At 44.1% G+C, this 27,166-nt stretch overlaps 1 protein-coding gene across 5 annotated transcripts in view; it reads right to left on the bottom strand.

Moving 5' to 3' along the window:
- syngap1b (synaptic Ras GTPase activating protein 1b) overlaps nt 1-27,166 on the bottom strand; it is an 81,701-nt gene that overhangs the window by 53,257 nt on the left and 1,278 nt on the right. For all 5 annotated transcript variants that reach the window (XM_086112656.1, XM_086112657.1, XM_086112660.1 and 2 more), the window contains exons 2-3: nt 3,570-3,808; nt 362-467 (exon numbers count right to left, since the gene is read on the bottom strand). In XM_086112656.1, the coding sequence (XP_085968782.1) occupies nt 362-467; nt 3,570-3,808 (345 nt within the window). The remainder of the gene's footprint in view (nt 1-361; nt 468-3,569; nt 3,809-27,166) is intronic.

The following is a 27,166-nucleotide window of genomic DNA, read 5'->3' as shown; positions in this document are numbered from 1 at the left end:
CAACATGATCAGAGGAACGCAGACACATTTGCCACCTCAAGGCCAACGTTTTGCGCCACCCAAATCACCTTCCCAAAAATGTTTCTGTTACTCTCGGCTGCATTGCATGCCAATGTTTCATGGGTTGGTTTTTTTTTTTTGTCCGATCCGATTTCTGCCTCTACGTGTTGCCAACATATGTCGTCAATATCATCTGCCCATTCTCAAACTATTTAGCAACGGCACCGTGTCTTTCACCAATCATCGTTCATATTTCAAGCATTTATTGGCAGAAAATGACATTTGACCCCCACGGAAAGTGTTTTGCTGTCTCCGACGTGTGTATGTTTTTTGCTACAGCGGGAAGGCGTTGCATGCTCACCCATCTCGGGATGCTGTCGTCCCTCAACGGGAACGCTGACCGTGCGGCGCAGCAGCTTGTTCCTGTGCGACTCTGAGCGCCTCTCGCGCATCAGCAAAGGGTGGACCTGCACGTACACGCACAAGACAAGGCGCAACAATACACTTCATGCAATGAAACTCTTCTTTGTCTGTGACGGTGAGCAAGCTTAGAGTTAGCCAATAATTTGTCGTTTATCTGACATTTAACGTTATTCTTCTTATTATGACTACAGTGGTGCCTTGAGATAAGAGCACCTTAATACACTTTTTAGATATGAAAGTGTCGGTCAGCTGATTTTTTTTTTTTTTTTTGTCTTTTGATACAAGCAAAAATTTGAGAGACCAGTGCGCTTCAGATTGCCACTGACCAACTTCACATCCGGCCCCTATTCCATTCACTTTGGTTTCCTTGCAGTGGACGGATAACACCGGTTGGTGGCGCTATTGAGATGCTCGTCTACCGCCAATTTAAAAATAAAAAATTTAAAAAAAAGAAACAAGGAAGGACAGTACATGAGGTAAAGTCCCGTTTTGCGCTTGCTTTCTGTTTGCAACGATGGAGAGCAAATCTTGGTTTGGCCCACCCTTAAGACGAACTTTAAAACATAAGATAGACTCGGAGTCAAGCAGAATCGTCTACTTGTGCACAAGGAGAGTTGAACGAGTGTCATCCGTTAAAATCTCCGAACAGCTCTGAAAAACGCTCGTCTCCCCCACTTTTATTGTTTCAGGGAGCGTCCTAATACACAAACTTTCTCAAGGGGTGGGGAAACACAAAATGTATTCTGAGGTAATTAGAGGAGTCATGCTGACGTTTGGCTTGTGTAGCAGCTGTGGATGCGTCACACGGGCGCACCATCCTGAGGCTGCTATCTTATCTTGAAGGCGAGAAACAAGCTGGTCTCTTCAGCCACGATAAACTACTTTGATTACACGCTATGGATGTAAATGAAGTCCTTGCGGTTTCGGAGTACTAAGTTGATTACGCATGGAAGAGCAGAGAGCGATAAATTATATACAATTACTCCTGGCTTGCGCTCATCCATCCGTACAGTCCCCAGTTTGAATCCGCAAAGAATGAACCGTGATATGGCGAGGGCCGACTACATGTGCCAAAGTGTCTGCGGGGTTGAACGCTTTCGGGGACAGTGGTTACTACAGTGGACAGCTTATCATGTTATCAGGTTGGGGGAAAAAAAACCTGCGGCGACATCGGACTGTGTGTTTTGTTTTCACTTTGGGGTTTTTTTTGTTGTCGTTTTTTTTTTTTGCGTAATGCCACCGCAGAAAACTCATCCACCTGAAGATTCTTTTTTGTTCCGACTGTTGCCATGGAAATGGTCAATTAATCCACTCTGAATTCGGTTGGTAATCCTGGACTGTACGTGAAAGAGCTCCCTAATATCTTCACTAGCCAATATTGTGGTTTTCATGTCCGTCTGTTCTCATCTTTTGGTTTCGGGGGGGCGGGGGGGGGGGGTGTTTGTTTGTTTGGTTTTTTTCCCCTCCAACATTGAGTCATGAAGTGAGTCAGCTTGCTCCGCACGACTTGGCGAGACCATCGAGGGGGAAACACCTGCAGGCTCATTTTACACAGTGGGAGGCGGAACGCGACAGGTCACGGCTGGCGGGAGTTTGCAGACGGAGAGAAGGGGGAGGGGGGGGGGGGATAAATAAATAAAACGATTTATCTTCATGAGCTACAAGAAGTGGAAGCTGAAGAGACAATTAAGTGCAGAGGAAAAAAACACATTTTAAAAATCTAATAAAAAGATAAAGAATAAATATTGTACTTTTGCTTCTGCCATTTGGGGAAAGCTTTGGTCTTTTTTGGCAGAAAATTGCAACTTCTTCTACCATATATTTGAACTGCAGGAAAAGGCATATTACGGATGCTGTGATCCCCCCGACGTACTAGTTTGACTTTTTCCTACAAAATTTGCTAGTTTTTACAACGTAACATTTCGACAGTATTGAAGAAGGAGCATTTTGGATACAAAAGAATCCTTGGTGTATTTTTCCTGACTGCATGTTACTAAGAAACCTGGGAAGGATTTTCAATGGTGAAAAAATTCACAACACGCCTTCAAAGTAAGACATTCAGGCACAAAAGCTTTTTTGTTGTCATCCGATTGTAATGCAAATGTCCATTGCGGCTGGCGGGGGACATATTTTGCATCCTTATTTCTTCTAAAGTTAAAAAAATTCTAACAGTTTTTTGTTACTACTCTCTCTGGCTTTTATTTTACATACGAAACAATTAAATGAGATGTAGTAATTAACAAATGAGTCAATACACACAATAAAAGCCGGTCCTCAAGAGCCCCGATCCTGCCAGTTTTTGATGTCTCCCTCCTCCAAAACTCCTGATTCAAATGATCAGAATCGTTTCAGGCTTCTATAGCGCTTACTGATGAGCTGATCATTAGAATCAGATATGTTGATGGACTGAGACATTTAAAACAAGCAAGACGCGTTTCCGAGGACCAGACTCGCAGCACCTGTGAACTCAAGTATTGGTGGCTCATCACTAGAGTATTTCTATCAAGGGTGGAAGCAATATTTATGGCCCTTTTCCTCCCCCTAGAGGACAAAAGCAGTATGGCAGGCTGGACAGGAAAAAAAGCATTCAAAAAGTTGTTGGGTTTTGGTTGGAAATTTCTGACCGGCAAAATTTACAACAAAGGTGCAATGGGTGATGTCATCATAAAAGAAAGTCTCACAAACACAGATTTAGACAATTTAGACTGTGAACAATTTTGAAGGAAATGGCCTTTTGTGTATGCAGAACATGTTTTCCATTTTTGAGCCATGCTCACAGCACATTGAGATCAAAAGCAAAAGTGCTGCATTTTTATTTATATTCAGTGTATTTTGCGGGACAAAATATCACTCTCTTTTCGTATCATTTCCCTACGTAGCCTATTATGCTACAGTATCGTGTATTATATAACTTGTTGTTTTGTTTTTTTCTTATGTTAGAGCATCAATTCAAATGCATCAAATAGTGATACTGTCTCAGTCTGATAGTGTCTGTATCTATTTGTGAGGGGGCGGTGGGGTTGTCAACATATCAATATTTCTTGGTGTCACACATTTCTTTTACGATACAGTCCTGGAACACCAACATCAAATAGCAAAATGGCTGTGCCTAGTATCGTTATTTGTGACGGCAGCATACGTCCTACCTCTTCCTGATCCAACATGTGGAAGGGCTTTCCTGGGCTCACGCGCAGACGGGCGTTCCAGCGGTCGGGCGGCGGGCGCTCGTTGGACGGATGCTCGAATGGGGGGCGGCTGTAGTGGGTGCGCTCGTAGGCAGGGGGGGCAGCGTGGAAGGCCAGGACCTGCTGGGAGCGCTGCTGCTGGTGGTGGTGGTGGTGAAGGTGATGGTGATGGTAGGAGGGCGGGGCGGCACACCTTGCATCTGGACAGCGGGAGACAAAATGTTCAGGTTAGGTTCATGTCGATTCTGATTCATCCACAAGCACTCGTCATTCCCAATTACAACTACTGATACCAACCACTGAAGAAAAAAATAATCTGTTACCAGTGTGTGACACTACATTGCAGCGCTCTGACACATGAGTCAGTTTTCAAAAAGAGGACCTTCTTTTCTCAATGATATGACTTTGTGTTAATTGCAACTTAATGGAACAAAAGTGTTGTGGTATCGGACTCAACAATGAATACTTGTACTCGTATCGGTCGAAAGAAAGTGGTATCAAACGTTTGTGGAAAAATAAAAAAGCAAAAAAAACAAAAACTCAATAGCTGTGTAATATATCAAATATTGGGGAAAGGGCAAAAATATTTAGAGACCATTAAAAAAATTAAGATTTAGACAATTTGATTCAAAACACAACATACAAACAGAAAGAAATTCATAAAACATGCTAGTCTCATGACAGACTGACAAAGACATCAAATTTAATCGAACTGTAAACAAGATTGGCCATAGATAGATCCATTGATAGATTGATCAAGAAATAGGTAGATATCTAAAAATATATGGACGTAGATTATAAAAATATAGATAATAATAATACATTTTATTTATAAGCATCTTTCAAGACACCCAAGGACACTTTACAATAACAAAAAACACAAAACAATACGGGTTGAGCAGCGGCAGCCAAAACGCGCCAGCGTTCACTCAACCCGGAAGTCAATAAAGATGCATATTTTTCCATATATTTTACACACAAACTTTTTTAAGACCTCAGCGTCACGTTCCTGCAGGCAACGAAGACAATAGAACTCAGGTGTCAAACTGAAGGTCCGGGGGCAAGATCTGACCCGCCAAATCATTTTATGTGGCCCGCGAAAGCAAATCCAACATGTCAACTTGCATAATGCTTGCTAAAGTCTAAATAAATAAACAAATAAAACAAATAAATAAAAAAACTAAATTTAAAATTCTATATGTGATAAATAAGAGACATATTGTCAGCATTTTCTTGTTACCAGACCTCCCGTGACAGTAACTTGAACAATCGTTGAATGAACCATTATTGACATTTTTATATGGTTTCAGTCATAACGGCCCTCCAAGGGAAATGGTCACTAAAATGTGGCCCATGACAAAAATTAGTTTGACACTCCTGCAATAGACTAATTGAGGCAAAAGAAGAGCTTACGCCATCTTTCAGGGGGGGGGGGGGTTCTTAAATTATGGATAAAGCTGCTGAAATATAAATGAGCCCCCCTCCCTCATGAATGCAGAGGATTGTGAAGGTTTGGCGTGCTGCGAAAAGGTTAAACCAAGAGGTCATGTTGGCAAAGACGCCACTTGAAATGAATCATCTGCTGTTCATGAATATGCTTCTCTCATTAGGAAGCCTTCAAACTTGATGAGCCGCCATTTTTTTTAATAACTGCCAGTAGCCGCAAGATAAGAACATTACACGGGAAAATAACAACTTCTGTGCGGATATGAAGTCGGTGATTGGCTCGCCACAGATACAGTGAGGACTAAATGTCAAGTCGCTGCCGATCATGTAATGGCGGCGGTCAAAATGGTGATCACTCTTCAAATTGGATGAATTGCGCAGCCCTAACGCGATTCTATTTGTTTGGATGGGCCGGCGAACAGTTTAAAAAGCGACTCGACCTCGTCATCCAAACTTTGCAAAGTCGGCTGTCGACGAGGGCGAAGGCGGCGTGACTCATGCCTCGGTCCGATCTTCGTTACTGTGGCGTCTTCTCTTCAGCCCCCGAGGATTCCCGCCAAGCAAGCTCGTCCCGAACAGTGGCGGCTCCGCACGTTTGACGAGGCCAGAAACGCTGAGATGCCTTTTTGCTCTCTCTCTCTCTCTCTCCCTCTTCATATCCTTTGTTTCTCCCTCTTCTCCTCTATATTCTTCTCTCGCCTTCCTTCTCTCTGCGGGCACCTTGCACATTTTCTGCCGTCCTTAGCAGTTCACAAAAGCAAAGCGAGAGTCGCTCCGTCTCGGTCTACTGCACCCCGACAGGACTAATGTTGATTTATACACAAACAACATAGCCAAAAATAACAAAACCAACCATTTGGCCGGCCGGCCTCCCCCTTTCCAGGCGGGACGACGAGGGCTGGCCAATGAATCAATAGCTAATCATCATTTCGATTTTGGCTTCTCACGATAGTTCAAAAAAAAAAAAAAAAAGAATCGAAGAAAAACAAAAAATGTGCCAGACAGCATTCTGTGTGTGTGGAAATTCCTACATTATGAAAGCAGCCTGAATGCACCGTGTTGCTTCAGCGTGTGGCGGATTTTCTTTTGGCCTTCCTTCAAAATGTTTTGTGACCCTCCAACTGGAGTGGACTTTCAAACTGTTGCCACAACAAAAACAAGTACACGCTGTTTTTTTTGTATTGTACTTTATCTGTACTTTTCAGTAGTAAATTTCCCAGTAATCCGTTCCAATCCACTATTCGGTCTAGTGTTGTCCTGTTTTATTTATTTTTTTTAATAATGAGCCAAATTTTGTCTAGTTAAAGTTTAGGTTCGAGTTAGGTTATTCCAGTTCACAGTCTTTCACTGGCGAAAGTGCTTGATTAATTCTAGACCAGTTCAGTTGTTGTCTAGTACTTGACTTGAACTAAAAAATACTTCATAAAGTAGAGCTTGTATAGGTTGACACTACGGTAATGATATCGAGGAACACTTTTCAAAGTGTGTTTTGGCTAGTTCTCCAGCCGGAGTTTGGAGTGAAAACCCAAATTGCGATGGCCATCCTGCCGCCCTTGTTTCCTAAGGGGCAAAGTCGAATGGGAGCAAACGTGGAGGTGGTCTGGCGTCAACTCTGCTGTGGGTTTTTTTTTTTTTCCCTCCGCGTCTTTTCGGCCCGCTGGTCTGTCATCGACCACACGGCGGCGCCGCTGCCGCACGGCCGCCTGCGTTGCACCCCCCCGACGCCAGCGCACAGGAAACAAGGTTAGCGCCCGAGAGATGTCACTTCCGATACGCCCACACCCGCTCTCTCGCTGGCTCGCTCTTGCACGCCCCCAGCCTATCGCCATGACAACCCAGAAAAGAATAGGAGACGAGGGGACGAAGGAGGGAGGAATGCAGAATTAGGGATGGAGGAGAGGAGAGTGGGTGGGTGAGGAAAAGGGGGATGAGGCGAGTGGGAGAAAAAGGAAGGAGGGATGATGGAGGCAGTTTTTGGGGAATAGGGAGCCCGTGTCTTGTTCCCATAGCAACGCAGCCATCCGTGAAATAGCGACGACTCGCTTGCTCTCGCTCGTCTCTCTCCGTTTATCTCTCCATCCTTCGCCCCTTCTCCTCCTACTTCCTATATATACATGCACACACATGTAGCGTGAAGTTGGCATGAGGATGCCGTAATCCGAGCTGTGCAACACTTTCAAAGGTGCGAGTCTGGCCTTCCCAGTAAGGTAAAGCGCCGGCTTTGTGGTTCGCGCCCCCGCCAGATCGCACATATTCCAGAGACCCTTCTTTGGATATTTCTCTTCTACGCAAGTCCCAAAATAGAGTTTGACTTCTTTGGTGAAGTACTAGGTTGTGCCACAACATGCCAGGTGGCAGTACTTAGCTCTACTAAAAGACCTGCAGCATAATGCACAGCAAGAAGAGGCTGACAAAGTTCCCAGCTATCTCCAAGAATAGTCAGAGTAGAATTGTCCGATATGACAATATATATCGTAGAGACGATACATAACGTCAATCGTATGAAACAACCCTCAATGGTTAACATGGTTGGACTGACTTTGTCTGTTTTTATATTTGAAACTGTCACGAGGGGACTAGCCGTGCTTCCGCCGTTGCTCACGGCGCCTCCACTTGGTCCTCGGTTAGCTTGGCGGCAGAGCGAGACGGCGGCTCCATTGGCATTAGGTACCGTGATGACGAACAACAACAAAATACTATAATGTGTGTGTGTGGGGGGGGGGGGGGGGTAATCTGTGCTGTATGTTCGAGCATATTTGACAATAAAGCAGACTTGCCTTGACTTGAAAAAAGTAATTGCCTAATATTTGTTCAGTTAAAAAAAAATACAAAATATTTGAAAGCTATGATTTTATCAAAAGGACAAAATGAAAACGTATTTGAGTTAAATACAACTGAACTGTATTTAACAAATTGACTGTACTGAACTGCCCAAACGTTTCAGCCTTTGCAACATGCACAATAAGTGATACTTTGTCATACCACTAGAGGGGGTCAAAGCCCCACATTTGGAGAGATTATATGATTAGCAAAACAACAAGTTCGGAATCGTTTCCAAGACCCAAAAAAATAGGTCAAAGTGCCAAACGCAGGATGATGCTTGATGATGTGACACTCGCAGTAAGTCAGCAGCGCTTCTGCTTGGGCCAAAAATGTGCGCCGTAGCGTTGGAAGAGAGGTGCTAGCGGATCCCCGGCAGGCGGGTGCGAGCATCTGTCGCCACCCAGAGGGGTGACGAGGTGAGATGTTCTCGGCCGCCGCCAATACGCTGACGCCAGGCTTCTGTTGCCTGCGTCCAAAATTCACATCACAATTTGGTAGCGTAAGATGAAGAGGCGCAGGTACAAGCATCTGTCGCCACGAAATCAATCAAACCTTGACTAGATTAAACCACGTCGGAATCAAGTCTGAATGGTTTGCAGACAGTCGGACTTTTCATAATTTGCAGCATTTTCTAAAAATGCCAATATCATTTCTGGATTTTTTTTTCTACTGTTGCTTTTTTTGGATTTTCTATGAAAATTTACAGAAATGCATGTTAATAATGTCTTTAGAGTTTCTTTTTTTCTGCTTTTTTTTTTTTTTTTTTACAAATGTCCCGCAAGCTGTCTTGAGTGTTCATGCCACTGGGGCAAGCCTCGTAACCTTGCTGCAATACACCAGAGGGATCTGCGAGCAGAAGAGCCAGGATGTGGTGGCCATTGGTCCAATAATTAATTGAGAACGAATCGATGATCAAATTAACAGGTCCTTATTTTGATAGTCGATTAATCATTTAGAGACCTCGTTTCATTTAAATGGTTCCAAATCAGATGATTTTCAACCTCTTAGAGGTAAATATTTCCAGATTTCTGTCATCCGTCATTAAAGCAAGAAAGATCATCTTTCTGTATCGAAATAAAACATTTGGTTTCACTTTGGAAAAGAATCCAAAACGTTTTTGCCAATTTTCTGACATGCTATGGACCAAACCAGGAACTGAAACTAAAATTAATGTTTCTGCGCCATCTGCACTTCAGATTTTAAGTCATGCCTTGTCTTTGAATATAGTGATTGATATACATAACTTTTTTTTTTTTATCCGAGTCATCAATTGACAAAAATAATTGCCGAATGAACTGATTAAGAAATGGAATCATTGACTTCCTATAGAAATGTCCCAGAAATTTGCCAGGCTGATTGTGACATGAGGAGGTTGAAGTCCCCGCTGGAGGCCCCCGTCCCAAATGAATCAAATGCAGCAAATGTACCGGCCGCCACCGCTGCAAACATCACACGCAAAAAAAAAAAAAAAAGCCCAATTGTCTTGTCAGGTAATTTTGGGTCCTCATCACAAGTGCCTCGTCGTGCATCAGTATTCACATCATCATCCATCGTGCCAGTCAAAGGCCACTTGCAAATAAATACGCGCTGAGTGACGGCAACAGCTTGCGGCCATTCAAGCTGTGGCCAAAAGCAAAGTTCTTCTTTTAGCTACGAAGCGGCCTCGTCCGCCTCCTCCTCTTCTTCCTCCTCCTCATCCTCTGCTCGCTCTCGGGCTCCCACTCACTTCCACTCATTCCCACAACTCTTTGCCACTTTATTTTCGCCCTCGTCCCTGGCCAGCGTTTCTCCTTTCACATTTCTTTGAGCTCATCACGCCGGGAAAATGTCAAGTCAATGGCTCGTCACGTGCACACAGAATTTCACCACGAGGAGCGCACAACGGAGAAATCAAAAGTCGAGGCCATTCGAGCGGCGAGCGGCACGCGCTCGACCTCGGGCAGGTCGCCGGAACTTTTTGTTCTTCTTGCCACACACGCCTACGTTCGCCACGCAATGCAATCAAACGGAACGCTCGCTTATGGGGACAAAAGTATTTGCACTCTCTGCTTTAAGTGCAAGTACAGTACAATGTTTAAAATATTGCAGATACAAAGACAAGCACTGATTGCACTTCTTACTACTTAAAGGTGGACTTTGCCATTTTCAAACTACGCGCTAGATTTGACCATTTAGCCTCATGTGACTCCTCCCCCACCTGACATCTCTGACCAATGCCACACCCCTCAGTCACATGACAGTACCCGAGTTGGCCACTTTAACATGTATGCGAAATTAGTCGATCCTAGCCACGGCTGCTGCATTGTTGGAGAGACTTATTCATGTTGAGAGTGTTCCAAAACGTTAAATGTTGCTGCCACGTTGACAAAAGTAACAAAAAAAAAAGTAACAAACCGTTGTTGACCAAGACGTATACAGATCCATTTTTAAATACTGGGATTAAAAGTAAAAAGTCAAGCAAAATAATAATAATAAATGAATCAAAAATCTTCCATCGCGTCAGTTAGTTTAAGTGTGGCGCAATCAGTAGAAACACGATTGTCCTGTCCGCTACAAGAAACGTAATCGCTCACATTGAAAAAGGGGGACACTGATGAGTAATAATTGTGTGCGTGTGTGAGAGAGAGAGAGAGAGAGACCGAGAGATCTTTGATGCGTGGTAGGGACTTTGCTCTACTTGGCTGCGAAGCGCCGGTCGGTTTTTTGACACCTTCCGCCGCCTTTCATGTTGCCTCATCGTGCCGCTACGCCTCTTGTGGCGTCTAAATTTAATATCAGCACGACATGGCCTCGCGTAGCAGCTCATGAAAGCTGTTCAAACGGCAGCGGCGGCTCACCTGTGCTGCCTCGCGTTCTCAACGTGCCTTTGGGAGGTGTTGCTACATGCGCTTAACGCCATATAGGTACTCGCTCAAGCCTTTTGGAGAATTCAGCCCACCAACAGCCCCCACCCCACCCCCGTTCGCCCCTCACTTCGCAACATGAAATTTGATCGGTGAATCTACCTTGATTAGACCTGTCAAAAAAATTCTCAAGATAATATGACCGAAAAGAAACCAGAAGCCCGCCACTTTAGTTTGAAGTGGTCTTTTTTTTTTTACAAATGTTTTTTTTGTTGTTGTTTTCAATTTAGCCCTGAGAAGCTGTTTCACTTAGCAGCATGAAATTTTGGTGTACAAAAAATAAAAATAAAAAACAAGCTATGTCTGAAATTCACAATACGCCAGCTATTTTGGCTGAAAGTGGCTGATTCAGGCTTTTTTTTTAACTCACTAGCACCAAACCTGATTATTTTTTGATTTTATTTTTTACAAATCAGTCCCTGAAAGCTGGTTTGACTTATCAATATAAAATTTAGTAGTTGTCATGAGTAGACCCACATAAAAAGCATTGTGTTGGAATGGCATGCCTGAAACGCTCAGGAATTATTGGTTTTGAAAAGGACATTCTGGTTTAGCAGCAACTCAACTAGTTGTTTTTCCAAAGCTTGTTTCATTTAGCAGCATAAAATGTTGGCAATACTGGAAAGGTCCAGTAAGTCAGCCATTTTGGTTCAAAGGGGAGATTTTAGGCTGACTTGGCAAAACTAGTTTCCTTGATCAAGATAAAATATCGCATTATTGTTAGTATTTGTGAAGCCCTTTGAGACTTATGTGTTTTAAGGGCTATATAAATCCATTTGACTTGACTTGGCAGGCCCACAAAAAAATAAAAAATAAAAAAAATCTCAAGACACCACTTCCGATATGTCACAGCAAGTCTGCTCTTTTGGTTTCAAGTAGCCATTTAAGGGTTAGTTTGGCCATTTCCAGTGGCCCTTCAAAAGCAAACTAGTCCAGTTATCATTTTCTGATTGCTACCAAATTTGACCACATATAACTTGAGGGTTGGCCGACGTTAAATGGCGAGCATGTTGACTTTTCATCATCACGTGGTCGAAGCGCATGGCGGCCATGTTCGACGATTTGCCAAACAACAGGACATATTCAGAACACAAAACACGGGAAAATACACACCGAGAAGTCTCAAGAAGCCATTCCTAAAAAGACATGGTAGGTCTGTCATTTTGGTTTGAAGTGGCCATTTTAGGGTCATTTTGGCCATCTAAGGTTCTTCAAAAGAAGACGTACTTTTTATCCGGCAGCCGTCCAATTTGAACCTCACATACTCGACAGACAGATGACTCCGTATTGAGAAATATCAAGGAGGGGATATTTTCTGTTTTTTATTTTTTTTAAGCAGCTGTGCATGAGGAGAGACGGCTCAGAGGCTTGGCCATACCTTAAATCACAGCCCTGTAAACGCTCCGCTGGAGTCATTTGCCACCAATAATAGGACTTGATGGAGGTGCCGAAGGCGACACACAATAACCTTCTCCAGCGATCATAAACAACACATTCATGCTTGAGAAAGCGCAAGCATGAAGCAGCAGGAGAGGTTTATTGGGGCCACTTTGGTCTTCGTTGTCCCCTTCGTGTGCCTGAGCTGCTCTTCTCATCAGCGTCGCCTTGGACTAGGACAACAATGGATACAGTAAGCTCGACCTCACCGCTAATTGAACTTTGCAATGCTGTAACCCCAGCCCGACATGACACGGTAAGATTGCAGTGTTCAAATGTGTGCCGAGAGCCCTTCACCACGGCTGTTGACATTTTCCCCCGTAATCCAACCGTTTTACCCGCCGCCGCCCGGATGTAGCAGCGGGAAATCCGGCAGTCGCCTTTACGCTTTATCCACTTCGCCGAGCCAGCGTGCTGCTCCCACAAGAACACGGCTTGCATTCCAATGTGATGCAATGGGCGCTTGACTAGTTTTGTTGGATGTTGCATACAATAATGAGCAATACAACGTCCCAGGTTCAATGTGTGAGATTGATCCGGAATAAGATGTCTTCAATATTGATTTATTTTGGCTTTGCATCTCCTCCCAAGGGTAAAGTTTAACCATGATGAATAACATTTCAAACTCAACTGTTTGGCAATTCAGGATCATCCTTCTTTCAAGCATCCGTGCCTTAAATTTGGTAGTACTCTCAACCCATCCATGCATCCATTTTCTGATCCGCTTCATCCTCACAAGGGTTGCAGGGCATGCCGGAGCCTATCCCAGCTGTCCCCGGGCAGTAGGCGGGGGACACCACGAACCGGTTGCCAGCCAATCGCAGGGCACACAGAGACGAATGACCATCCGCGCTCACACTCACACCAAGAGGCAATTTTGACTGTTCAATCAGCCTGCCAAGCATGTTTCTGGAATGTGGGAGGAATCCGGACTACCCAGAGAAAACCCACGCTGGGACAGGGAGAACATGCAAACGCCACACAGGAAGGCCTGAGCCGGGATCAAACCCACGAACTCTGCACTGTACGGTCGAGGTGCTAACCAGTCGACCACCGGACCGCCAGCAATCGCACTCAAAAATTTTAAACAACACCTTTTCTTTCCCAGAAACAGCCAAAATGGCAGACTTCCTGGGCCTTGACATCAGCGCAAGTCATTTGTATGTGTGAAGCCCTTTGAGATGCTTTTGTAATTAAGGGCTATGTCAATAAATTTGACTTGGCGTGCTGTGTCTTTTGAGGCATGGTTTCTTGAGACTTTCTTTTATTTTTTGAAGGGTCGACTCATGATGCACATGGCTACTACCGTAATTTTCATTTTGCTCAGCGGAGCTGGCTTCAGGAGCTGAATGTTCAAAAAGACAATACTTGATTGCTATTCCTTGAAGGATGCCCTGGAAAAGGGACTGAAAATGGTGGCTTTGAATCAAAATGACTGACTTCCTGGGAGTTTTTGTGCACGGCCACTCGAAACTTTTTGGTGGGTCTACTCATGACATACATGTCTACCTAATTTCATGGTGCTCAATGAAACTGGCTTCAGCAGATACATTTTCAAATCATTCAAACTACCCCTTAAAAAAGGACAAAATTGGCACTAAAAAATTGGCTTTGAATCAAAATGACAGCCCTCCTGTGTCTTTCCTGCATTTTCCAGGTATGGCTTTTTGAAAATGTACACTATCCCCTTCAAACCAAAATGGCTGATGTTCTGTACCTTGCTTTTCGAGGAATGGCTTCATGAGATTTTTTTGGTGGGTCTTCTCATGAAAGACAGGCCTACCATTCTGTGTGAAAATATCTTTGAGAGTTAATTTAAAAAAAATAAAACATTTTTTTTTACCAAGCTCATGTTTGGCCTTGGGTCACTTACTAAGTGTATTACATGACACTTGATGGAGCCTGACTCATTGACTCCTTGTTTGTATGTTTTGGCTTCACCGCACTGCCGGGAAGCAGTCCGAGCCAGGTCATCCCGAAGAGATAAAGAACAATTATAGTCAGGCGTCCTGAATCCAGAGATAGACTAAGAAACTGTGTCATTGCCTTATTACCCAAAGGGTTGTCGCGGAAACTTTGGCGCCTTATCACACTGCCCCAGGACTGTCTGACAAAACAACTGGCTCGAGGGACAACAAGAGCAGGTTCAAACAAAAAGCTGACGTGAAATTAATACAAGACTAACTTTGCCGTGTGTTTTAAGCAGCCAGAGAGATGCAGCAGTCATTACAGCAGACAGACTCTCCAGCTCAACTCTGAAGCAAAACCATGAATCAGCATATACAGCGTCCAAAGTGCTCATGGATTCTTGTCACCACGTGGACAGTTTGAAGCGGGTGCATGGCTTAAAAGTTTTGGAAAGTGCTGGCACAAGATGCGATATGGACAATAGTATGGGGGCAGCTTCGGAACGACAGCTCCATTGAGAGTATATTTACAGTACAGCTTGGTTTATGACAGACTAGAAGTAGTCGTGGCTTCCTGAGCACATGTTCATCCACGCATGGTCCTGCAAATAAGAGACACAACGTGCTTGCTTCAAGTTATTTGTCAGTCCCAGTTGAGGTTTCCTGTAAAGCCGAGGCATGAAACCAAAGACAATTGGGCATTGTACATTGAAACACCAAAGTGTTCAGCAAAAGCGCATAATAAAAGTTCACTCGCTAAAAGAATATTCCATAGAGCAGTGGCGGATGCTGGTCTGTCAAAGAGGGGGAGCTCAATTTTGGCCGACATCATAAAATGCGTCTGTTTATTTATACGTGAATTCTACTCTCCGTTCCTTTTCAAGAAAATGATCTGTGACCCTGTCATACCAACAAGGCGTCTTTTCCGGGGACTTAATTAGTGTCCTGCAACTACAGGAACGACAATAAAACCCACCAGAAATAAAATATTAATTTTTCGCTAGTTGTTGACAACAAAGAGTGTCGCTGAGAAGATTAGAAGTCTCCAGCTCAACTCAGAACAGAATGCGAATTGAAAAATTGCTCATACGGATGCCTACGCTAAAAGGTCGGTGATGGTCTCATTTCGATGTCAATCAAACTGGCACACAAGCTCAGACAGATCATCCAATCTGATGCAGAAAAGCCTGGCGTCCGGTACCCTCCCACTGCCATCCAGTCCCAGAGACGCAGAGCGTCCGTGGGCGGGACAAAAACCACCTTGTATCCAATGACTCGTCTCCGTTCAACGCATTGGGACAACCTACCCTGAACTCTCGAGACGCTCGGCGTCCGGGCAGTAGACGCTCTGCGGACGCTCAGCGTCCACCGTTTAAAGCACAGCGAAGCTACTGGAATGAATGAGAAGGGAGTCGCGTCGTAACCAGTAAGAAGAAGCTGATTCGGAACAAAAGTTGAGCACGTTTGAAAGTGCTCTATAAATACTGTTGACTTGACTTGACTTGACTTGACGTTGTAGCGCATATTTAGTCAATGACATGTACACACAATGAAATTTACATTCATATATTTGATCACTTATTCTTTGACATTTTAGGGGAAGCCGAGCTTCCCTTGCAGTCCGAGCGCAATCGCCACTGCCAAAGAGAGGCTTAAGGAAATTAGCGACGACGCTGGGATAATTCTAAAACTTCACACAAAGTAAGACATAGATCCTGAAGAGTTCAAGTGGCTTGAGAGCAGACCCTGTGTGTTTTTTGACATCCCCTTTCAATGCAATTGCATTCCATTCAAAAAAGCTTTTGGGCGCGTCCTCAATAATTACCGTTATCTTGTCCAAATGCCGTGCACTCAGATTAATTATACACGTAATCAGTGATGGGGTTGAGATACACTTCAGTGGCGATGAGTATTTTCATTAAAAAATGAGCCGCGTGCTTTTCAGGCCTCCGTCGACAAGTCGCTGCCAGCCGTGCTTGCAAAATTAGCCGACGTCTGAAGCCACTCGCCCGTGCCTTTTTAGACTCGCGCAAATTCAAAGCGCTTCCAAAATGCGCACCTGACATCTTAGGGAGCCTGTCACTGATCAAAGGGCGAGCGCAAATAACGCTGGTGGGAAGGAGCCAAGTGCAAATACTTTGGAGCTGCTATCACTGGACCTGATTGGAGTAGTTCTTTCTTTTTGACCTCGTTTCACTTGCACTCCCTATATTTGAAAAGAGATCTGCGGAATTTATGCTCCTTAGCAGTGTTGATTGCACTTGTAGGATCCGAGGTTTAGGGGTGCAGAGCTTCTGGCAAGGCAACATCAATTTCACTCTTTGTAGATTTCGATGGGAAACGAGACAACCGGATCACGTTTTAGGAAGGCCTTTGAATGAAAACTAGAATCTCATTCAGGGGATTTCATGATTGCCCCTCTACTGCACTGTCTGAAACTTTGAGCCCAACCGATATTGCCGGCTCCATGCTCCTTGTGAGTGTTGTCATATTGGATTTCTATGTTTGGCTGCTTTTCAGCATATCTAAAGCTCCCTCGCAACTCCACGTTGGGCTAGCAAAAGCAAAAGACCAAGCGATGGCTCGCAAGTCGTGGCACTCGTAAATCATCATCAAGCACGTTTTCTCAGGCGTCCGCATGAAAATCATTTGGACTTTGTTTGGACATCGTGCAGCGAAGTCGTTCTTCAAGCCTTGGGTTCTGCAGAATGGTGTCACGGCACATGATTGCCTTTATGCCTCATGAAATTGGGCTCATTAGTTTTCCCTAAAGCCAGCCATTAAACAACAAAAGATTGATTGAGTCTCCAAACTCAACGGTCCAAATCAAGTCACAGACATTAAGCATGATTGTTGTTGTTATTTAAATATGGACACCCTAGTTTGTAGCTGAGGGGTGGTGAAACTCATTTTCTTGGCGGGCCACATCATAGTTATGATTTTACGACTGCAAAAATCCTAGAAATGTTTGAGATATCATGATAATGACAAAAGTGTGATTTTACACTCTTAAAATTGCCGTCATTATCGTGGTTATCATGTCACGATATTAAAAACAGCACATTATCACGTTATTATGTAGAACAATATTTGCTTTTCTTTTTCAATATCATCAGCTTTTCAATATCGAGAGAATTATCGGATTGGGGGGTTCATTTTGTGACAATATCAAATTGGGACGTTTTGATATTGTTCAGTTAGTCCCGTTTTTCACGGCCCTCTGAATACAAATCGTCAGTCAGCATGGAAGGATTACTCGCAGTTAATAACCTAAAGTACACATAAATGCATCTATCTTCATCCATCACAATGTACATTTATCATTTATCATCTTAACAATAACTTTAATAATTCATCTTTTTATCAACCATGATTTTACATTATGTATTATTATTCATTGTCTAAACCAGTCGTTCTTAACCTGGGTTCGATCAAACACTTGGGGTTCGGTGAATCAATCTCAGGGGTTCAACAGAGCCTCTACCATACAATTTTTAAAAAACTTGAAAAAAATGAATTTGTATTTACGGGACTTGTTTTTGTTTTTGATAAATGCATTTTTTATTGTATTGGATTTGTAAAAAAATCATATTTTTATTTTTCACTGGTTGGGTTCGGTACCTCTAACAAGGTTAAGAACCACTGGTCTAAACATAAGAAACCATACAAGTGGAAACGAACAAAAGGACTACAAATCCCAGCGGTCAAACCCGGAAGTGGAGCGCCGGTACTGTTAACTCCCGCCGTAACGCAAATTTACCATTTAAACAGGACAAACATGACATGGCAACATTGCAATAAAAACAACACTAAGTAAAGTCACCACTGTAATTGCAAGACTTAACTTTTGCCCACGTTGTTTAAACTGCCGATTGCGAACAGCAACTGTGATTGCGATGAGCAATCACAGTTAGCAAAGCAAAGCAGACAGACGGAGCAAGAAAGCATCATTGAATCTAAAATATAACTACAGATTTGACAAAGAAATGTAGACACAAACGTAGCTTACCATTTGCGGCCACGCTGACGACGAAGTAGATGATTTTCTATTGAAACAAACTGTGATGCCGCTTTTTTTAAACGTCATGCGAACGTTGCGGTCACCTGTCCGTGGCAGCCCCGCCCCTCTTAAAGTCCCAGGTAAATCCAACAGATATTGTTACAACCCTAATAAACGTAGAATCCGCTCATCATTCCATTAAATACTGAAGAGTATAACGTCGGTGCAACGCTTGATTTCATCCCACCTGTCCGTATATATGGCATGTAAAAGGAGATGAACAAAGATCCATCATTCAGGAATGAATAAACCAATTAACACACCTAAACCATGAACAAATTAATTAACAACTATTTTGATGATTGTTTAGCGACCTAGTTTAACTGACAACGGCCCACATTTCAGCCTCTCACCAGCAAATATCCTCAGATTGCGGAATCAGCAAAACCGATGTTTGCCAAAGTCCAGGCCGATTTTTGCAAATGTCTTGTTTTGATGAAGCACAAACATAATCAGTCTGCTCTCATGGAGGACCACAGAAATCGGAGAATGTTTCCTGTTGAAGGATCGAAATAAGAGGATTTGGACAATTTGAAGTTCAACGAGTGCTATACAGTAAATGATCAATCAATCATCGCAATAGTTGTTGAATAGATGTTATCATCGATTATTTGCCGATTAATAGATTAATCGTGGCCCCCGCTCATTTGTGCTGCTTTTGTGGACCACAAAAATGATGTGGCGGTCAGAAATTGCCTTGGACATCCGTGCTACATCTGCACAGTTCGGCAACAACACGTATCCCGCACGCATCCGTGTCTCCCGACGCCGATAAGCCGTCCTCGGAGAAATGAAGCAGCCACCACTCAGGCGTTCTTGGATATTCATGACTACACGCCGTCCCATCAGCGGGCTGTCACTTCCCGTGGAGGATCATCAGCGCGCATTAACCGTGGGGCCTGCACACCCTTCACTCGTGAAGGGGCGGGAGAGTGTGTGTGTGTGTGGGGGGGGGGGGGGGGTGGTAGTGGAGATGAGATGCAAATATGTTTTGCGGCACGCATCCGACAATGTGGAATTGGTAGTGCAGAGGTGGACTTTTTTTTTTTTTAATCTTGAGTAGATGGCGCGTGAATTAGAGGTAAGATCGGGCCGCCCGAGCCCGAGCCCGACCCGACACGAATTCAGCGAGAGAGAAGCCTGACCCTGAATCATTGGTTCGGGTTCGGGTCGGGTCAGGCTTCTCTCTCGCTGAGTTTTTTTTTTTCGAGGCCGTCAATAGTTTTGCCCACGAGAGACAGTGGTTCGCAAAAAAACAGAAGTCGCCTCATCACAACACGTACTGTACTAAACTCTTGCAATGACAATTCAAAGAACTCCTTCCTGTCTCTGTCTATGATCCACCCATCATTATTCTTTTTTGGCTCTCTGCTTCTCTCTCTTAAAGTGCCGCGCTATATTCTTAAGGACGTACTGCTGTGGTGATTTACGGCCCAATTTTCAACCCGTCAAAATGACGGACGGCCTTAAATTTTCCGCGTCCACTCTTAAAAAAAAATCCGTCAATTATAGAAAATTGTCGGTTAATGTAACCTCTTCAGAAACAGAAATATAAAAGATGTAAATGTTTATACAGTCTTGTTTAACTTAGATTTCATTACAAAAGACAGGCTTTGTTATCAGAAATCACCCCTCCTCCTCCCGAGTCCTCACAAATAAAATATGAAATGTCGGGTTTGCTTCGGGCTCGTGCCTGGAAATCAAGCTAAGTGATCGGGCTCGGGCCGGGTCAGGCTTAAATACCCTTGGGCCGGTTCGGATCGGGCTCGATTTTTTAGGACCGATCTTAGCTCTCGCATGAATACACACGTAATCAAACAGATGCGCCTGGGCGCACACACCCGGGCTACGCTACGTGACGAACAATGACATGGCCGTTAAGGTTGCGGGGGCAACGGCTTTAGCAGGGATGCCTAGACTTCCCTCTCCCCAAGCCACTTCTTCCCGAGGATCCCAAGGCATTCGCAGGCCAGTCAGGAGACATAGTTTCTCCAGCGTGTCCAGCATCAGAGCACACGCTGCACCGATAAACGGACTAATGTAAATGCATCCATTGAATTGAGCCATCATCCACCCTATCCATCTTTCAATTCATCATTGTCTAATCCAGGGTGTCAAACAATAAACTTTTATTCAAAATTTGATTTTTATCCAATTAAATGATAAGTAAACGATTCTGAAAATATTCAAAAGTTGCTGTGCTTCTGAATTCCTTCAGTGCGCAAGTTTTAGTTTCCAAAGTGTGAATCTTTCTGCAATGACTCACTTGACTGCACAGGCCGAGCCGCAATCAAAATGAGTTAGATAAGCCAGTCCTGATGTGCAAACTTTTTTTTTAACTGATATATATCATACAGCAAAAGTGACAACGGCCATCCAGGCGAGAGCTGCACATACTGTAATTTGCCGGTCCGACATCTCTGTGGATCGATCTAGCTAGTTAGCATGTTAGATAGATAGATAGATAGATAGATAGATAGATAGATAGATAGACTGTTTCCTTTGGATCGGTTTTGCTTGTTTTTGTGACTGGTCACACTTTTGACTGGAAAGGAGCGATTGGATGACATCATGCTGGCAAACCTGATTAAGCAACTGTATCAAGGCGGCATCATTATCCCGGTTTCACTGTGCTCCGATTGGTTGATCCTGACTTTTTTTTTTTGTGTGTGTGTTGGGAATGAATTTCAGCCGAGAGTGAAACCCAAGGCTTTCTCAGCGCATTGTCAAGTCCAACTTTGGCACAGAATTGGATGAGGTAGTCAGCTGAAACGCGGCAAAGTAAAAATGGGAAAAAAGGAAAGAAAAAAAATTAATGCCGCACACGGTGACAAAGAACCAGCAGCACCCTTGTAATGATTAGGCGGAAATCATGTCACCAATCAGAGGTCTTCATACGCTCCTCAGCCACCTGATAGCTGTTTTGGATTTGTCACTCGCAGTTGAAGTTAACTTTAAAACTGAAAACAGAAGAGAATTAACTCACTGACTCCCAGGGATGGTGGCATTTGTCAAGTACAATCCAAGTGTTGACTGCCATCGACCAAGATATGTGTCAAGCACGTTTTTCAGCAGGTGCAAGAAAAGGGAGGCCTCGCCCCTGGCTCGTCTGTCAAATTCAACTTTATAAACCACTGCAACAACGAACGGATGTCTCTAGATAGCAAGCTAATTTTCTCCACTTTTTAGCCAGAAACCAGTATTGGTGTTAGACACAACCCATGCTCAAAGAACTAAAGAGCTGACTGAAGAATAAGCAGACTTTTTTCTGGAAAAAGAAGTGAGTCTACTCTTTATGCTGTTGGGCTCAGTGTTTACATTATCAGTGAGTAAAATATTCTGAGGGTCTTGACAAACTAGTCCAAATACGCTAGAATGTGGAGAACTGTGTTGAAAATAAATGCCAGTCAACGAGTCCGACATTGTTTCGTGAAACACCAAAACGTTCAACCCGAACGAAAATCTGCTAGTTTAATGCTAAAATATAATTACAGCATGGCTGACTGAAATTAGATGATACAATGATTCCAAACCTTCAAATAACGAAGGTGCAGCAACACATACAATTAAAACATACAACAAGCCTCACATGCATATAATCTCCCTGTTATGTGGGAACGATGCGCTGCTTGCAAAAATAATGGAGATGAGTTAGGGACCTTCTCTGCCACTTTTTATTGTTCATTACGCTGCATGTCTTCCAGTCGAGCTCAGCGCTGCTTGCAAGTTGTGGCACAAAGTGGTACGACACTGTAGGTGTGTCATTCTGATTTTGCTTATGTGTGCATGCGTCTAATCAGTATCAGAGAATTTTAAATCACACTTTCAGACTCGATACAAAAAAAAAGGAAAGGTTTGCTGAGATGAATTAGGGGGTGCGATCAATGAATCGCGCCATTGCTGAGGTTTACCGTAATAGCAATCAAATGCAGTACAATGGTGGAGATGTGATCACATGATGAGTGGATTCTCCATTGATATGATTTCCAGCATCCTAATGGCCCTCTGAGGGAAAGCACAAGCACAATGTGGCCTGTGATGAAAATGACTTTGACAGCCCCGCGCTGACAGATAACAGCTCCTGGCACGCGGCGGCGGGTGGAAGGCTGCAGGGTGGCCCCGCATATCGCACGGGTGGAGGGTGTCTGCTGTTATATTTGTTTTTTGTTTTTTTGTGTGTAATCACATTTCAGCTTCTGTGTGTTGTCATGTAAAAGTCATCCGCCCAAGGCCTTCTCAATCGCAAGTGTTGGCATCGAACGCACACACACACACACACACACACACACACCAGGGGCGGTTCTGGATCAATTTCACTGAGGGGGCCGGGCTGGGGCCAGGGGTTTTGATGGGGGGGCACATTCAACCCAGGGCTAAAAAGACAGATTCGAAATCTTATTTGACTTTTTATTTCTTCAGACTTTGAAATTGTAGTCATAACATTACAGTGATGAGAAAAAAACAGTATTAGGAGGGCTAAAATGTCTGCAAGCGTAACAATACGTCTGTTGAGAATATTCAAGCCAGGGGATGATATGGTACCAGCCTGCCGGGGACTAAAATTGCAAATACACTGAAGCTAGATGTTTTACATGCATATAATTATCCAAATTTTAAAAGGCAATGTCTTATATATTGATTCTGTTAAATAAAAATAAAAATAAAAAGGGAGACTAAAAAAGTTACACACACACGCGCGCGCACACACGCGCACACACACACAAACACGTGCACACACACGCACGCACACGCACGCACACGCACGCACACACTCATACACTCACGCACACACACACACGCACACACACAAACACGCGCACACACACACACACACGCGCGCGCACACACGCACACACACGCAAATAGCACTCGTGTCGTGGTAATTTCCTTCTCTGCGGACTGCTTCTCATTTTCCCGCTCATTTTTAAATAGCGCAGCGCACTAAAGGGTCCGACTAGAATGTTAAATCACACACTTTGGTTCCACCTTTCGCGTCGGCGACTCTGCACGACTGCGTAATCTGCGCTCGGAGGGGGGGCCACAGGGGGGGCCAGAATCGGTGCTACAGGGGCACTGGCCCCCGTTGCCCCCCCCCCCCCCAGAACCGCCACTGACACACACACATCTGAATTCAGATCACAAAAGTGGCAAGTGACGTCGGCCTTTTCACGTTCTCTCATTGCTTGGACTGCTACGTTTACCCCTCTGATTGGTTGAGCTAAAAATGCGCATCAAAGATTGATTTGACAAGGGAGGAGCATGTCAGATATGATTACAAATTGATTTTCAAGTCACACGTTTCAAGGAAAAGGTTCCTTCTTGAAATGCCACAGAGAGTTGAACTCTGTTTTTGCACCACATTTTGCCATGTGGTGGTGCTATTAAGAAGTGGATGAGGTCATTTGAGTTCCAGTTGAAGGCGCACATCCCAAGCTTGCCGCCACTGCCATTCATACTACTTTAAATGAGAAAAGAGGGGACGCGCTCTCAGTGGTGGTTGGTCAGGACCAGTGAGGCCAAAATTTTCTGCTGGTCATCACAAGCACTGACCTACATTTACAAGCCGAACTGGTCAACAGGGGCGGGCAATGAATTTTCCAAAGGGGCCGCATGAGAAACTGGAATGGCTGCCGAGGGTTACGCCAACATGCTAATCTCAACTCTGTTCCATGAAGCCGTCGTGATAAATTGCAGCCAGTTGAGCAGCTTCATTTAGACACAAGTAGTGCTTGTCTTGTCGCACTAATTGTCAACCTTTTTCTGGGGGTTGTTAATTACTCGTGGCATTTCTGTATTCGCCGCAGGGCTTGCTCCAACTCAACAAACAGGCAATAAAACAGCTGGCAATTACGCAAAAACATAAGTAGTAACTAAAAGACATGCCACTCTTCCAAGATGAAGAAATGCGTCAATGTGCGCAGATCACAACAGTCGAGTTTTGCTCACTCAACCAACAACCCGTTTTTGACCCAATTATAGGGACTAATTCACTCTTATCACACCTCAGCCACAAGTATCGAAAAATAATCGGCCGTTTGATGTTTGTGGTCAGAAAGGTATGAAAAGGAGGACAAAAACTGCCTGATTGGCTGGAAGTGTTCAGTCGCCCTAAGCTACAAGTACTGTTGCAAAGTGAGCGCCCACCACTGGGAGAGGATCACGTGCGCGTGCGCGCATGTGTGTGTGGGGGGGGGGGGGGGGGGTGCTCGAGCACCAGCGCGAGAGTGAGTGGCGCGGAGATGGCAACCAAGGCAAGAAATGTGGGAATCTTGCGGCCTAGCTGTTTTCTGCCTCCCACTGCCTGCCTGTTCACTTGCCACTTGGCAAGACTGCAAATGGCTCCACACAGCACACAAGGCAACGTGGGCTCCAGCCATATCACGCCGCTCGCTCACTTTTTCGCTCCCCCTATAGTGGCGGCGGCGCGGATGACTGCCCAGCACCCCAAACGACATCCATCCCACCCCCACCTTCAGCAAAATCAGCTGTCGTCTTCTTCTCACCATGTACAGTGTATGCGCTGCGTGGATGTTGAGTCACCGTGCGGCAAGCGTGTTACATAATGGCTTGTTGAAACCATGGAGATGACCATGTACACATGGCAAGGGACACATGCGTCCGCCATCTTGGACATACACGTTCGGACGCTAATTTGCTAGCACGATGGATGTCGCATACGTCTGATGTTCCCCGATTTATTCAAGAAGGCACTTGTGAGGCTTCTGGAAATATCTCTGGCTTTGGTAGTCATGGTTACAACAATAAAAAAAATAAAAAGAAGAGAGAACAATGACATGAGCTCATTTTTGAATGCATATTGTAAGGATGGCTGCAAACAAATAGTTTTCAGGAATCTGCAGAGCAAATCTTGATTCCGCGCCTTGAAAGTTGATTTTCCGTAGGCTATGAGGGGCGGAACAAGACCTAAAATGACCATTAATAAAGCCAATTAATGTACAACTTCATTTGAATTTATTTCAGGATATTATATGCAAAATCAAAACGTGGTTAAAAAACAATAATCAATGTCAGTATTCGCTTTGAGGGCAGATTTATTTAATCATAAATTTTACTTTCGTTACTTTCACCAAACGATGGTTTTGAGGCAGAACAAGTGATATTAAGGCCAAGATTTAAAGTGTAAATTTAAAGCCATTTGACCTGGTTATTGGAAACATACTTCATAGAGTATTATAATCAATACAAGCACAAGCTCACAGACAGATGGCATGGCGTCATCTTTAGTAGACGTCTCCGTTATGTGACGTCACATTTACTGGACGTCTCCACGAAATAAAGAGAAAGAAAATCAGCGCCTGAAGTTTCTCAAAATAATTCCCCCACCTTCCACATCGCTCATCTGTCGATGTAAGACGATTAAAAAAAACTTGTCTTATATTTTCTTCTATAAACAAAGGCGCGTGGCGTCATTTTTTGCGTACGTCATTCGACGTCGTGCTTCGTGCGCATGGTGCCACGCTGTATCGCGGACGCCTTCATTTCACTTTAAAAGGAGGCGTTTGTTTTTGTAACGTGAACGAGAATATTTCACGCCCAAAAATCTAAATTGGGCATCACGCCCTGCAGTGTGAACGTAGCATGACTGACCGCGACAGCTCGCCGCCGTGATCAAAATGCATACCTGTCAACTCATACGGTTTAGCCGTAGTTCAGACGGATTTTGTGGTGAATCTTACGTATACGGCCGTATCGCACAAATCATACGGATTCTGAAAATTTCCGCCCCCCTCAAACGGGTAGTTCCGTTTGCTTTTGCCCAGAATGGTGCTAGTCTACTCGAATGCTTTCATTTCCGGTAACTTTCCAGTAAATCACGTGGTTCCGAGTTGAAAACGTGGTTCCTAGTTGAAACCTGAGTGCTGAATGGCTATTTTTTTCTGTGTTTTCAATATTTGGAGTCGGTGAAAAAAGTAACGCAGGAAAACAACTCTGAACACAGTAATGCCACTAAGTAGAATGATGATTATAACCAGACATTGTATTATGGAGATCTACAATAAATATCATTGAAAATTTCGTGGGTTTTTTTCTGCCGTTATTTTGACATATAAAATGCTTCGGTATGTTAAAAGGATTTTTTGCTCTTTATAAGGATTTTTTTGGTAGTTTATACAGGTTGGCGCTCCGAAAAGTTGACAGGTATGAAAATGTACACGTAAATGTAGTATTCTGCACCTCGCCCTGATTACCGCGGATAATTTCGGGAAGACGATATTCTGCTCGTGTTTGGGTTTCTTCTCAGCGTGAGACTCTGCATTGTTTTATTGTATTTCTTGTCTTTTTGTTCTGAATTTAATGTTTTGACTGCCTTTAGATGGTTAGTTATATGCCTGAGCATTTTGTCCGCAGCTTTGGTTTAAATCTAAAAATAAAGTTGAGTTGAAAGATTATTCCAAATGCTGGACCATATGAAGGGCTCCGCTTTGACAAATACTGGCAGTCAACCAGTTGAGGAGGGTAGGAAAGTCGAGTCGAGTATTTGTACTTGGCTATTTCCCACCACTGCAGGCCCCGCAGGTCCTTGCTGGCGTCAGCTGCTGACCGATGGATTCTTCGCAATCCTTTGACGCTCACATGCAGCCCACCTCCACTCCTGAACTCATGCACACACGCAAACTTGCATCCCCACAGTCTCTTCCTCATCCTCATCATCATCATCATCCTCATGCCACCCACAGCGCCTGCAAAGTCCCAAACTTTGCTTGGCTCGCTTCATTAGTCCGACTCAGGACCGGGCCATTGTGCTCCAGGAGGTATTCCCCTCCCTCCCCACCCGCTTCGCAAAAAGAAGCTGTGGATAAGGAAGTGGGGCTTACTGCAGTGCACCTACTCACCACCTGCATTAGTCACACTTGTGATCTTGACCTTTCACCTTTGCCACACGGGACGCTTAAGGTCCATGTACTAGTGCGCTCTTTGTCTTCACAAGTAGAGGCGCAGTATCTTATCGATTCATCGGCA

The sequence above is a fragment of the Hippocampus guttulatus genome, chromosome 6 (assembly GCF_054856545.1).
Source record: "Hippocampus guttulatus isolate MCC_2025c chromosome 6, RoL_Hgut_1.0, whole genome shotgun sequence".
NCBI classification, from domain to species: domain Eukaryota; kingdom Metazoa; phylum Chordata; class Actinopteri; order Syngnathiformes; family Syngnathidae; genus Hippocampus; species Hippocampus guttulatus.
The sequence above is the reverse complement of the archived record's forward strand: the minus strand, read 5'-3'. Positions and strand labels throughout refer to the sequence as shown.